The 13,118-nt window shown below is 59.6% G+C and overlaps 6 protein-coding genes across 6 annotated transcripts; 3 read left to right on the forward strand and 3 right to left on the reverse strand.

Moving 5' to 3' along the window:
- Positions 1-1,221: 1,221 nt before the first annotated feature.
- Positions 1,222-2,802, forward strand: CMQ_1558 (pyruvate dehydrogenase; the record flags this gene model as incomplete). Its single annotated transcript, XM_014318637.1, has 3 exons — positions 1,222-1,385; positions 1,531-1,933; positions 1,984-2,802. 3 exons carry the CDS (start codon positions 1,222-1,224, stop codon positions 2,800-2,802), a joined length of 1,386 nt encoding a protein of 461 aa, XP_014174112.1.
- A 560-nt stretch (positions 2,803-3,362) lies between these two features.
- Positions 3,363-4,748, reverse strand: CMQ_565 (septin; the record flags this gene model as incomplete). Its single annotated transcript, XM_014317644.1, has 4 exons — positions 3,363-3,941; positions 4,013-4,323; positions 4,381-4,543; positions 4,644-4,748. 4 exons carry the CDS (start codon positions 4,746-4,748, stop codon positions 3,363-3,365), a joined length of 1,158 nt encoding a protein of 385 aa, XP_014173119.1.
- Positions 4,749-5,390: 642 nt separating this feature from the next.
- On the forward strand, positions 5,391-8,231 carry CMQ_761 (periodic tryptophan protein 2; the record flags this gene model as incomplete). The annotated part of the gene is made up of 3 exons (XM_014317840.1): positions 5,391-5,408; positions 5,473-5,585; positions 5,636-8,231. The coding sequence occupies 3 exons, from the start codon at positions 5,391-5,393 to the stop codon at positions 8,229-8,231; spliced, it is 2,727 nt and encodes a 908-aa protein (XP_014173315.1).
- A 371-nt stretch (positions 8,232-8,602) lies between these two features.
- On the forward strand, positions 8,603-9,208 carry CMQ_660 (RNA-binding protein; the record flags this gene model as incomplete). Its single annotated transcript, XM_014317739.1, has 1 exon — positions 8,603-9,208. One exon carries the CDS (start codon positions 8,603-8,605, stop codon positions 9,206-9,208), a length of 606 nt encoding a protein of 201 aa, XP_014173214.1.
- A 411-nt stretch (positions 9,209-9,619) lies between these two features.
- Positions 9,620-10,963, reverse strand: CMQ_1341 (uridine nucleosidase; the record flags this gene model as incomplete). The annotated part of the gene is made up of 4 exons (XM_014318420.1): positions 9,620-9,956; positions 10,012-10,686; positions 10,764-10,849; positions 10,913-10,963. 4 exons carry the CDS (start codon positions 10,961-10,963, stop codon positions 9,620-9,622), a joined length of 1,149 nt encoding a protein of 382 aa, XP_014173895.1.
- A 350-nt stretch (positions 10,964-11,313) lies between these two features.
- CMQ_722 (red-like protein) lies at positions 11,314-13,107 on the reverse strand (the record flags this gene model as incomplete). The annotated part of the gene is made up of 2 exons (XM_014317801.1): positions 11,314-12,898; positions 12,968-13,107. 2 exons carry the CDS (start codon positions 13,105-13,107, stop codon positions 11,314-11,316), a joined length of 1,725 nt encoding a protein of 574 aa, XP_014173276.1.
- Positions 13,108-13,118: the final 11 nt, after the last annotated feature.

Genomic DNA, 13,118 nt, shown 5'->3' on the forward strand with positions numbered 1-13,118 from the left:
CCTAGGAAGGTGGACAGGACGAGAACGACAGGAGGGATGATTGAGAGGTGGGAGACGCGACCCGCGATGGTGAGAGGTAGGTGCGAGTAGAGACGAGGCGAGGAGAAAAGTGGGAGGAGAAAAACAGCACAAAATGGACCACTCGTATTGGGGGGCGTGCGATGGCCACGGGCGTATGACAAATGGGGCACTAAGAAATGGAGAAAGAGAGTAAAACCAAGACGGGCGAGGACTCGCTTTGACGAGAAGTACGGGGGTGGTGCAGGCTGGTGCAGACCGGTGCAAATTGGTGTGCAATTGGGGTGGATGAGGTGCTGATTTTTTCCTGGGTTCTGTCTACTATTTCTGCATCTTACATTCTTCGTGCATATCGGTGCTATAGCCTGGGCGGAGACGCTGCTGCTGCTCCGCGTAAGCTGCTGCAGAGCACGGCGCGGATGGGAAGAGCGAGAGGACCGGACGACGGCAAAACGTGGGGAGAACAGCTAGACTACGGGTGCTTGTCTGCAGGAGCTCAGCGTGGACGAGGGCACGGAGGACAGGGCGACAGTGGTCAGTACACACATCAGAGAAATCGCTGCAACGGCAAAGCCTGATGATATCTTACTTTTTGCTTTCGGCTAGGCCCAACAGGTCGAACGGGTGGCCGCTAATACCGATTTTTCAGCGCATACCCTGGGTGGGGCAGGCATGAACAAGGTAGGAAAGACCCCGCCATGACGTTCGGGCAGGCTTTTCGTCCAGCGCTCTGTGCTCTGTGCCAGAGCTCAGTGGCAGTCTGTGCGGGCGATAAGACGCCTGTCGTGTGATTTGGAGCTGCCATGGAAGCGACCACGTCATCGGATTATCGCCTGGAATCAGGGCCGCCACGAGGCTGCACTACGCTGCAAAGGGACTATTGCACGCTAAGATCCCATCCTATTCTCATGGGTCTTGCGCCATCCAGATGCGTCGTAACACGGCTGTCGTTTCTCTCTACTGTCGTCTCGCAAGACCCAACGGTATCTGACCCGTAAAAGTGATCGATGTGGGGTAATTGGCAGCCTTTTTCCGCCACTAGACCTGAGGACTGTGCTGTGGGCCTGTGCTTCTAGGTGCTGAAGCAAGACCTCAATCTGTTTAGTCGACAACTGAGTCTCACCTCGTCTAGACGACAACACGCCAATTATTGTCTGCCTGGTGCTTCTTGCTATTCGTCGTGTCTTTCCTGGGACCTTACGGATGGCCAGTCCGTCAGGGCGGTTGCGCATCGCCTGCTGTCGTCCTGCTGCTGGCAGTCGCTTCTTCTGGCTTTCGGCTCTGCCTCGAAGGTCTCTGTCGACTTCTCCGGCAGCCTCTTACTCTCCTGACATTTCGAAATGGAGGCCCATCTCTGTTCTTGACGAGTAGGTTCCTCTTTTTTCCCTCTCTCCTCTCCTCATCTCTCTTCTTCCTCTTTCTCCTCTCCTCCTCTCCTTCCTCTCTCTCCTCTCCTCCTCTCCTTCCTCTCTCTCCTCCCCTCTCTCCTCTCCCCACTGACTCACATCGCAGTTGGGTCGCCAAGGAGGCCCGTCCCATCAGCCTCCGTCAGCTCATGGTCTTTGGCCGGTCGTTGACCGAGGCCCGGCTGATCAGCTCGGGCAACTATGTCCGTACCGAGCTGCCGATCCGGCTGGCCCACCGCATCCGCGACATCCAACAGCTGCCCTATGCCGTCGTGTCGAACCCACACATCAGCGCCGTCTACGAGCTGTACTACGACGCCTTTGACCGCCTGCGCCGCCTCAAGGAGATCCGCTCCCTCGACGACAACGACGCGCTCTGCACGGCCATCGGCCACACCCTGCAGGCCCACCTGCCCGTCATCCCCAAGCTGGCCATGGGCATCCTCGAGTCGAGCGGCCTGATGGGGCCCGGCGACCTCGACAAGTTTATGAACACCATCCTGCGATCGGTGAGCTGTCTGCGTGTCTTTGTGTCTGCCTCCCGCTCTAACACCCAGAGCGCATCTCCCGCCGCGTCATCGCCGAGCAGCACCTCGCCCTCACCGAGACCTTTGGCGCCTCCTGGTACTCGCCCGGCGCGCCGCTGCCCGAGAATCACGACTTTATCGGCGAGGTCTTCCTCAAGTGCGCCGCCCGCGACGTCATCGAACGCTGTGCCAACGCCGTCTGCGCGCTCGCCCGCAGCGCCTACGGCCCCCATGTCACGCTGCCGCGCGTCCAGATCGCCGGCCACCTCGACACCACCTTCCCCTACATCCTCAGCCACATCGAGTACATTGTGGGCGAGCTGCTGCGCAACGCCGTCCAGGCCGTCGTCGAGAAGCAGCTCCGCCTCGGCACCGGCACCCCGCCCCCCATCGAGGTCACCATCTGTGAGGCCCAGCAGCACATCATCATCCGCGTCTCCGACCAGGGTGGCGGCGTGTCCCAGGACATGCTCCCGTACCTCTGGTCCTTTAGCAAGGGCGAGCACTCGCAGCGCCTGCTGGAGAACCTGCAAAAGGTGCCCCGGATGAGCGCCACGTTGCAGGAGCTACAGACAGACGATTCGCACCAGCCGCACAAGCACGGCCATCGCCACAAACACGTCAATCCCGACTCGGACCATGGCAGCTCCCTCTCCACCCTCTCTCAGCGCCCTCCAAACCTGCGTCTCGGCATGGGGCTGCCCTTGAGTCGCGTCTACGCCGAATACTGGGCTGGCAGCCTCGAGCTTCACAGTCTCGAGGGATATGGCGTCGACGTCTTCCTTCAGATCTCCAAGTTGGGAAACAAGAATGAGCAGCTGACACGGCGGGCAAGCATGGATGCTGTCTAGACAGCCGGCCGGGGGAAAACAATAGGCGTTTGGGTGCTGAATATCATTTTAATAGTCGAAGATTAATATAGATCCATATACCAGCTAATTTCGCAGCTCGTGGCTACGTTTAAAAGAAAACAGGGCAGCCAATCTCATTATCTGGTATCATAAGAAAGACGGCCATATTACATCGTTACTAGGAACAGCAGCTTGGGAAAATAAATAAAAAAGGCGGAGGGATAAAAAAAAAAGGGCTAACAAGACGCAAGAAAACAGACACACGCACACACAAACGCAGGATAGGATGCTAGAAGAAGGATGTAGTGACAAAAATGTCTGGCCGGGGAAATGACCTCCTTTTGTTGAAAGTGGAAAAAGGAAATAGGACGAGGCCGTGCTACATTCCTTGCTATTTTCCTCGCTTCCGCTCCCACATACCCAGAGAAAAGCTTGTCCGTCAGGCCCGGTGTAGGGACAAACAAGAGAAACGAAATAGACGTGTTCTCGGTACGGGAGCCAGGTACCCGCACATGGCGAGCCTAGCTGTCGGCGCAGTGGCCGGTGTGGTTGGGCCGCCCTTAACGACGGCCGTGGCTGCGAATAGCAGGGCCCTGCAACGAGTCAAGCTCTGCTTCCAGTTGCTTGATCTGGGCATGGGTCTGCTCGAGATCCTTGTTAAGGCGATCGCGCTCTGCGATAAGCTTCTGCTCCCATTGCCGGAACCGCTGCTCCTCGATCTTGACCTGTTCGGTAAAACGCTTGCGCAGGGTCTCCTCCTCCTCCTTGAACTTGGGGTTGTCCAGCTTGCGGGGACGGGCCTCGCCGAACTTGCGCGTCTCCATCTGCTGTGCGCGGTAGGCTTCGTAGTGCAGCTCTTCGGTTGTGTGGATCAGATCCAGCATGTGAGTGCGGATCAGGATGGACCGAAGCTTCTTAAAGTCGCAGTGGTCCTCGTTCTCGACTTCGGCAACACCCCACGAGTACTGCCGGCCCTTGACGATGCGGCCGTCACCCGTCTTCACGTCCTTCTCTGAGCCGATAACCGCAAAGGGCATGGCAGCCATCAGGCTGCGGGCGTGCTGCGCCGCCGCCTCATCGTCCTCCTCGACGGGCGGCTGGTAGATCTTGATGCCCTGGGCCTCGATGACGGCTTGGATCTGCACGCGGTCCGTCAGCAGCCGATGCAACAGCAAAGCCAGTGTCCGATCTCAGGGGGGGCGCTGCTTACCTTCTCCTTGAACCGGGCCAGGTCGGCCGGGCTGAGCGTGTCGGCCTTGGCGATGACGGGGATCAGGTTGACTCGCGAGCAGAGTCGCTTCATGACCTCAATGTCCAGAGGCTTCAAGGTGTGGCCGGTGGGGCGGATGAAGTACAGGCAAGCATGGACACGCAGGTCAATCTTGTCCTGGCGGCGGGGCTGCTGCTCCTGGAGCATGTACGACTCGTGCTGGTCGTCGAGGAACTCGATAATGGGCATCCACGAGTCCCGGTTGTTGACGTAGTCGCCGAAGCCGGGCGTGTCAATAACGGTCAGACGGACTGGGCAGCGTTAGCATCGTGTCGATAGGGTAATATAAAACGTGCCGGACGTCATACCCTTGAAGAACTTCTCCTCCAGCTCGGCCTTGGTGATCTCGATCTCGACCGTCTTGTCGACCTGCTTCTGGTGGCGCCGCTTGTGGTCGGCATAGTTCTTGATGGTGGTCGAGAACAGGGTGTTGATAAAGGTGGTCTTGCCCAGGCCAGACTCGCCGGCAACCTGAAGACGAGAGAAAAAAGGGGGTCAGCCAAAAGAGCGGACAAGACCAGCAGCCGGGGGGAGACGTCTGCACGAGACGTCCGAACGACGGCATTCTTACCATGATGGTAAAGGCAGCTCCTCTCTTGGCCACGATCTTGTGCCGCTGGTTAGGAAGATTGGCGATGCCAATCGGCGAGGCGCTCTCGACGGTCACGGAAGCCATTGCGAACGATATGTACGGGGTCTAGTATAGATGGGGAAGCAAGGTCGGGAGTGGCCCAGCTGTGATGGTTCTTGGGACGGTGTGAAGCTCGATCGAAGCTCGGAGAGTCGCGATGGACAACGGTGAGGATGGCGGAGAGAAAAGGAAGTGGTGCGGGCTTGTTTCTCGTCGGGTTCTCCTTGTTTCTGCAGCAGATAGAAAAAGGCGGGAAGAAGAAGCTTTGGCGTCAGGGGACAGAAGCCAACGAAGAAGGGAAAGTGTTCAAATTTCCAGTGCGACGCACGGGCCAGGCAATCCAGGGGGGAGGGGCCACCAGTGGCTCCCCCAAGTGCCTTCCGTCCTCCAGCTTCTTATTGTGATGTCCCACGCTGGCTACAGGGTCCCCCCTTTTTTAGGTCGGCGCTGTATTACCGAAACGCAACGGCCGTTTAGGGCCATCGAGACAGCAGCTAGCTGGGTGCGCTACGAGCTAGCCCAGCTGGCTGTTGCACCTAGAGCCGGCACGGAACAATGTTTCGCCAGTCCCCGCTAAAATTTTGAAATTCTGCCGGCCTGGAGAAGTCGTACTAAAGTGTCGTCGCAAGAAAAAAAAACGAAATCTCGGCGCTCATCTAGGAATTCGGTGACGACTGGCCAGCAAGGATGAAGACGGATTTCAAGGTGAGCATGGGGCGTCTGTCCGCGGTGGTCGAGCATGCGGTGCTGACGTGATTCGCGCCCACAGTTCTCCAACCTGCTTGGGACCGTCTACTGCCAGGGCAACTTGCTATTTAGCCCAGACGGCACCCAGCTCTACTCGCCCGTAGGCAATCGGGTGACGGTGTTCAACCTTGTCGAGTAAGCGCAACCAAGCCAGCCCCCAAGACAGAGTGCTGACCCGGTCGCAGCAACAAGTCCTACACGCTCCCGTTCGCCCACCGCAAGAACATTGCACGAATCGGCCTCACGCCCAAAGGCAACCTCCTCCTCTCGATCGACGAAGATGGACAGGCGATCTTGACGAACCTGCCGCGGCGCATCGCGCTGTACCACTTTTCCTTCCGCACGTCGGCCTCGGCGCTCGCCTTCTCGCCCTCCGGGCGCTTCTTTGCCGTCGGCCTCGGCCGCAAGACTGAAGTGTGGCACGTGCCATCGACGCCGGATTCCAGTGCCGATGGCGGGCTCGAATTTGCCCCATTTGTGCTCTACCGCACGTACGTGGGGCACTTTGACACGGTGCAGCACATCGAGTGGTCGAGCGACTCGCGCTTCTTCCTCACAGCGTCCAAGGATCTGACGGCACGGATATGGAGTCTCGAGCGGGAAGAGGGCTTCACCAACACGGCGCTGCCCGGCCACAAGCAGGCCGTTGTCGGCGCCTGGTTCTCCAAGGACCAGGAGACCATCTTCACGGCCAGCAAAGACGGCGCGCTGTTCGAGTGGAAGTACCGGCGGCCGCTGGACATCGAGGCCGACGCCGACGACGATGACGAGCAGGCCGACGACGAGGCTGACTACCGCTGGCGGATCGTGAAGCGCAACTACTTTATGCAGAACAACACGAGCCTGCGGTGTGCGGCGTACCATGCGGCGTCAAACCTGCTCGTGGCCGGCTTCTCGAACGGGCTCTTCTGCCTGTACGAGATGCCCGACTTCAACATGATCCACACACTGAGCATCTCGCAGAACGACATTGACTTTGTGACGATCAACACGTCGGGCGAGTGGCTGGCTTTTGGCGCGTCCAAGCTGGGCCAGCTGCTCGTGTGGGAGTGGCAGTCCGAGTCGTACATCCTGAAGCAGCAGGGCCACTTCGACTCCACCAACGCGCTGGTGTACTCGCCCGACGGCCAGCGTGTCGTCACCACGGCCGACGATGGCCGCATCAAGGTGTGGGACGTCGAGTCGGGCTTCTGCATCGTCACCTTTACCGAGCACACGAGCGGTGTGACGGCCTGCGAGTTTGCCCGGAAGGGCAACGTGCTCTTCACCTCCAGCCTCGACGGCTCCGTCCGGGCCTGGGATCTGATTCGCTTCCGCAACTTCCGCACCTTTACCGCGCCCACTCGCCTGTCCTTCTCGTGCATGGCCGTCGACCCAAGCGGTGAGGTCGTCGCGGCTGGCTCCATCGACTCGTTCGACATCCACATCTGGTCTGTCCAGACGGGCCAGCTGCTGGACCAGCTGTCCGGCCACGAGGGCCCCGTGTCTTCGCTGGCCTTTGCGCCCGATGGCAGCGGCCTCGTGAGCGGCAGTTGGGATCGTACTGCCCGCATCTGGTCCGTCTTTGCTCGCACCCAGACGAGTGAGCCGCTGCAGCTGCAGGCCGACGTTGTTGACGTTGCCATCCGCCCCGACTCGCAGCAGCTCGCTATCGCCACCCTCGACGGTCAGCTGACCTTTTGGTCACTCTCCGAGGCCACCCAGGTGCTCGGCCTCGACGGCCGGCGTGACGTCTCGGGCGGCCGCAAGGCTTCCGACCGCCGCACTGCTGCCAACGTCTCTGGCACCAAGAGCTTCTCCAGCATCCGCTACAGCACTGACGGTACCTGTCTGCTGGCTGCTGGCCGCAGCAAGTACATCTGCCTCTATGCCGTCGCCACCGGTGTGCTGCTTAAAAAGTTCACCGTCAGCGTCAACCTCTCGCTCTCCGGCACCCAGGAGTTCCTCAACAGCCGTCTGCTGACCGAGGCCGGTCCGCTTGACGATTTGGACGATGTCGGCGAGGCTTCGGATCGCGAGGATCGTCGCGACCGCTCGCTGCCCGGCTCCAAGCGTGGCGGCGACCCGTCTGCCCGCCGGCGCAAACCCGAGGTCCGAGTCTCCGGTGTGGCCTTCTCGCCCACCGGTATGGCTTTTTGTGCCGCCTCCACCGAGGGCTTGCTCGTCTACAGCCTCGATGCTGTCCTGCCTTTTGATCCCTTCGACCTCAGCATGGAGATTACCCCGGCTGCCACGCTCGCTGTCTTGCGCAACGACCGCGACTACCTCACCGCTCTCGTCATGGCCTTTCGCCTCAACGAGGCCAAGCTGATCGAGCACGTCTTCCTTGCCGTGCCGCACGAGCACATCTCGCTCGTCGTCGATCACGTGCCCACGGTCTACGTTCCGCGTCTGCTGCGCTTCGTCGCCGCCCAAACCGAGCAGTCGCCGCACATCGAGTTCTGTCTGCTCTGGATCAAGGCTCTTGTCGACCGCCACGGCCCCTGGCTGACGGCCAATCGCGGCAAGCTGGATGTCGAGCTTCGCGTCGTCGCCCGCGCCGTCGGCCGCATGCAGGACGAGATCCGACGCCTCGCAGACGAGAACGTCTACACCGTCGACTACCTCCTGCACCAGGCTGCCACTTCGTCGCAGAAACTGCCTCAGATCGAGTCGGGCGCCCTGCTGCCCCTGGTGCCAGACGGCCAAAAGCAGTCTGAGGATCTCAATACCCTCGTACTGCCCGCCGTCCTCGGCGACGATGACGACGACGACGAGAGTGGCTGGATCGGAATGGAGTAGACAAAATAGAGGGGCGCAGTCAGGCGTTTTTTTTTTCGTATCTTCATGTGCGGTTAGCATCAATTGGGTCTGCTGGTTGGGTGTTGTCATTACAAGTCGTATGTCGATCAGTTGTCGCTTGCTCCATTGGCTTAACTTGTCTGTTCTGATTACGTAACGACACACCGCATGTGCGCACTAGTCCTGTTGTGGACAGGTGCAATTGGGCGGGGCAGCTTGGTTTCTTATACTCCGTACGTCGTAGCACTCAATCCAATCGTCAGTGGCCCCTCTCACAGAAAAGGGTGAAAAAAGCACAGACGACAGAGCGAGCCGAAGTCCAGGCCGGCCAGCACTGCTGCGAAGAGAGAACGCAACGAGCCAATTCCAACATGCCGTCCCAGCCAACGACGGCGGGGATCATCACTGATGCCAGCGGCGAGCGGCAGATCCCAGAATCGACACGAGCTGATGGCAGCACTCGACGAGCCATCAAGATCCGGCCAGGCTATCGGCCGCCTGAGGACGTGGAGCTGTACAAGAACCGCACGGCCGAGAGCTTCCGCAACCGGAACAAGGGCGGCGTGCCGGGGGCCGAGGGATTGGTCGACGAGGCTAAGACGGCCGCCAGTGCTGCCGCCAACAAGAACGCGAAGCGTAGGGAAGCCAGGAAGAAGGCGGCCGGAGCAGATGATGCAACAGGATCTACTGCTGCAGCAGCTGCTGCTGCTTCTTCTACCCCTTCTGCGGCCACTCCTCCTGTTCCCCCTATCGACCCAGCAGCTGAGCGCGAAAAGAAGCTGCGCGGACTCAAGAAGAAGCTCAAGCAAGCCAGGGAGCTCAAGAACAAGCGCGATGACGGCGAGGCGTTGCTGCCGGAACAGATTGCAAAAGTCATCCGCATCAGCGAGCTGATCCGTGAGCTCGACGCACTCGGCTTTGACTCCGATGGCGAGCCCAAGGCCGAGATAGCAGCCGCTGATGCCAAGGCAGCTTGAGCCGGCATTCATCTTCTGGCTCTGGCCAGAAGCACAATGAACAATCGACAGCCGGAGGCATCACCTCTCGTCGGCAGCCATCCATCCGCCTTTGGATTCGCAGTCTCTGATCCGAGCAGAGCCTTGAGCCGCCCCGAGGCATCGACCTCAGCCGCCACGACCGCCTTCTGACCGGGCAGTAGCCATAGCGGGAAAGAAGGCCAAACTCACCCAGACGATCCTCGAGCCTCTGACGGCACAGTTGGACTTGGCTTGGGTTGCTGATTTGGACACTGAAGTAAATTGGATACTAAAACGGGCACATACTCACGAATCGGTCTAATCAATTCCTCGCCTCTTTCTTGTCTTGTATCGTATACACATGCGCGTATTTCTAGTGGTCAGAAGCCCTGTGAACGTCTTGGACGGCACTCAGCTGCGTCCCTTTTCGGCGTTGGCAGCGTCTGCCCGCGTGCAGCATTCTTCGATGACGCGCCAAAACATCGGGATGTCCAGGCCGCGTGGGATGCGCACGCCCTCGGCTCCAGGTTCCAGCAGCCGCGCCACCGTGCGGCCGGTCTCGGTCGTGCCAGCAAGCGCCTCCTCGCTGGTTCCGTCGGTGACGACGCGCACGTCGAAGCGTTCGTGGCGGGACCTGTCGTCGTCCGTGTAGTCGTAGAACGGGATCTCAGCCGCGGTGCCGATCAGCACGGCCGCCACAGCCAGCGGGTCGTGTAGGGGGGGACCCTCGACGATGCCAAACACGTTCCTGGCAGCGTGAGCAAGGGCCGGAGCGGGAGAAGGAAGAGGGAGTCCAGACATACTTGTACGTGTCGGCAAAGAAGTTGAGCAGCTCTACCAGCATGGTGCGCAGGGTGGTCTTGCCGCCGGCCTTGCTGCTGCTGGCCTCCTTGCCGACACTCTCAGGCCCGTGCAGCAGCAGGTCCTGCACGGATGCTGTGGCAAGCACGAGATGCGTCAGGTCGAGCGGGATCAGCGTGGTCTTGCGGGCGAGCCGGGGGTTGTGCAGCAGCGCCGCAGCAGCCTCGGGGTCCAGCAGAATATTAAACTCGGCAAAGGGCGTCGTGTTGCCGATGCGCGGTCTCCCGTTGACGGTGCCAGCCACAGCCGCCGTGAAGCCGTCGCCGATGGCGCCGCCCATGATGGAGAGGCCGGCAATGTGCTCGACGAGCGTCGGATGCGTTGCAAACATGGCGGCCACGTTAGTCAGCGTGCCCGTAGCCACAAGCCAGGCTGTTCCGGCCGGCTCGACCATCAGAGCACGTGCCATAGCCTCAACTGCGCTCACGTCGTCGGCCGGCCGCCGCAGTGGCTGAGGCAACAGCGCCGTGCCGTCCAGACCCGTCTCGCCGTGGATGTCGGCTGCCGGCTCTCGCAGTGGTCGCCGCACCAGCGCCTGTGCTGCACCCTCGTAGACCGACACATCCTCCTCCTTGGAAAGGGCCGTCAGCACAGACGTCGCGTTCCAGGTCGTGTGTCTGTTAGAACCAGAGAAAAATGAAAGTAGTCAGCCTCACTGCTCCCCGCTCGTTCTTGTCGGTCGGCCATTGCTCACTTCAGCGACGCATTCCCGAACACGGTCGAGATGCCCAGCAGCCGGATCGATGGGTGGTAGGCTGCCAGAAGAATGGCAAAGACGTCCTGCGGTCCAGCATATCAGTCCATCAACTCGTTCCGGCCTGTCATCCCCCTCCCCGCACTCACATCGTGGCCCGGGTCGCAGTCCAGCCACACCGGTATCTGTTTCGCGGCCATTTTGCTAATCGGTTGGTTGCAGGACGCAAGCTTATGGAGGATTTTTAGCTGCGATAGAAGGCAAAATGCACGGCCAGTGAGCAGACAGAATTCGGGCTACAAATGGCAACAACGTTGCGGCGACGCTCCTTCTCCCCACAGTAACCTTCCTTCGCCTTTAAGGTCCAGCTTATCTCTGCTAGCTGCTGTGAATGTCTAAAATAATCAAAATAGAAATGTGGAGAGCCATCGAGCAATATCACAAATCGCAATGCCAATAATAGATACCTAATCTTCAGATATGCTTTAGTCTTCTACAGAGTGTTTGGTGGTATCCTGTGCCCCGTACTCCGTATTCCCTACAGCCCTCTTCAAGCCCCGCCAGCTCCCTTGCGCCGTTCCAACACCCGCATCACGTCCGCCGCATTATTGCCGTCGCCTTTCCGCTTCTTCGCCCCCCTCTTCCGCTTCCCTTTTTCGCCGCGAGACTGGCCGTCCTCGCCCTTGCCTTCGTCGCCCCACGTAGAGAGCTTGATGTCGCTTTCCTCCATGTCCTCGTCGTCCTCGACCCGGTTGGTGCCAAAGCCCATGTCCAGGTCCTCGGCATCCCGGTCGCTGGCCTGCAGCAGCTTCTTGAGCCGCTCCGTCCTCTCGTCCTCTTTGCTCTTTTCTTCCGACTCGGCTGCCTCGCGCATCGCCTTTGCTTTGCGCAGTGCTGACACCACTGCCGGGTCGTCCATCGACGGTCCGCTTCGCGACACCTCTGACAGCAACGTCGACCCTTTGAAATAGCTCTGCCGTGGCTGTGTCGGCTGTGTCTTCTCTTTTGAGGCGAGCCGCTTGTTTTTCGCATCTTGCGAAGAGTCGCTTGCCTCGCCTTCCTCTTTGTCTCTTGACGGAGACCTGCTGCTGGTCGCCTTCGTTTCTGTCCGGGCTTCCGTCTGTACTTTTGCTTCCGAGTTCGAGTCTGAATCTGAGTCTGAGTCGGAGCCCATGCCTGCCAGCGGATCGTAGTCTGCGTCCGCATCTTCAAAGATATCCACAGGCTTAGCTGCTGCTGCTGCCGCTGCTGCCGCCTCCGCCTCTTGCTGTTTTCGGTAAAACTCTGGCACTTCCATGCCGAGCACCTCGGCTCCCTCGGCCGGGGCCATTGCTTCGCGTTGTCTCTCGCGCTCCTTAGCTTCCCTTGCGTCTGTGCCTCTCGCCAGCTTCCGCACCTTGCGCTTCTCGTGGCCGTCCTCGTCTACAATGATGAGAACCTCGCGGCCCTGGCTGTCGTGCTCGATGCGCGATCCCGCCTTTTGTGGCGCGCTGATTCTTTTAAATCGTGACCCCAACGCAGGCAGCTCCTTCTTCTTCGCAGCTTCGCGAGCCGCTTTCATCTCCGCAAGAATCTGATCTCTTGTCCGTTTCTGTCCGGGGACGAGTCTCGTTGTCGCCAGCTGGCCCTTTTTCTTCACCTTTTCGTGCGTGATGGTTTGTACCTTGTCTTCAACCAAACGCTCAAACTCATCATCAATGTTGTCGCCCGGTTTTGCTGCGCCTGCAGGCTCGCCGTCTTCACTGCCACTCTTCTGCTCCTCGTCTTTTGTCGCCTTAACCTCCTCCCCAAACACATCCTCGCCCCTTCGCACTCTTTCCAGCAGCTTGAAGTCCAGGCCCTTTACAAGATGTGTGCTTGAGAGGTCGCCACCCGCAATTTCGAGCTGCAATCTGTCGTATGTTGCCTGGTCGATCTGCTCCAACTTGAGCGCCTCTTGCAACGCTGCCAGCCTCTGTTCCCGCTCGTCCGTGCTGTCTTCGCCCACTCGGGTCTTTGCGCGGTCGACGTATCCCTGAGCAAGCCGGCTGCCTTTGGGAACCGATGTTCGAACCTTCTTTTGCTTCTCCGTATCTTGGAATCGTTCTGCCATCTGCCGAGCAAAGGCTACTCTGCTAACGTTGCCTCCGGAACGACTGTTACGCAGATTCTTAGTACTTGTGTGCATTTCAAACAGAGGGTCACAAAGCAAAAGGCGCACTCACGGCGTCATCGGTATGCTGGACTTCTGTCTCGATCCTAGAATACCGGGGCTAGGCGACGCTGACGTTTTGCCTGCTTCATCCTTGGGGCCTCCTTGCTTGCCGGCGCCAAGCGCAAGCCGACGAAACTGATCATTGTTCATCTTGCCGGACG

Source organism: Grosmannia clavigera, assembly GCF_000143105.1.
Source record: "Grosmannia clavigera kw1407 unplaced genomic scaffold GCSC_140, whole genome shotgun sequence".
Lineage (NCBI taxonomy): Eukaryota > Fungi > Ascomycota > Sordariomycetes > Ophiostomatales > Ophiostomataceae > Leptographium > Leptographium clavigerum.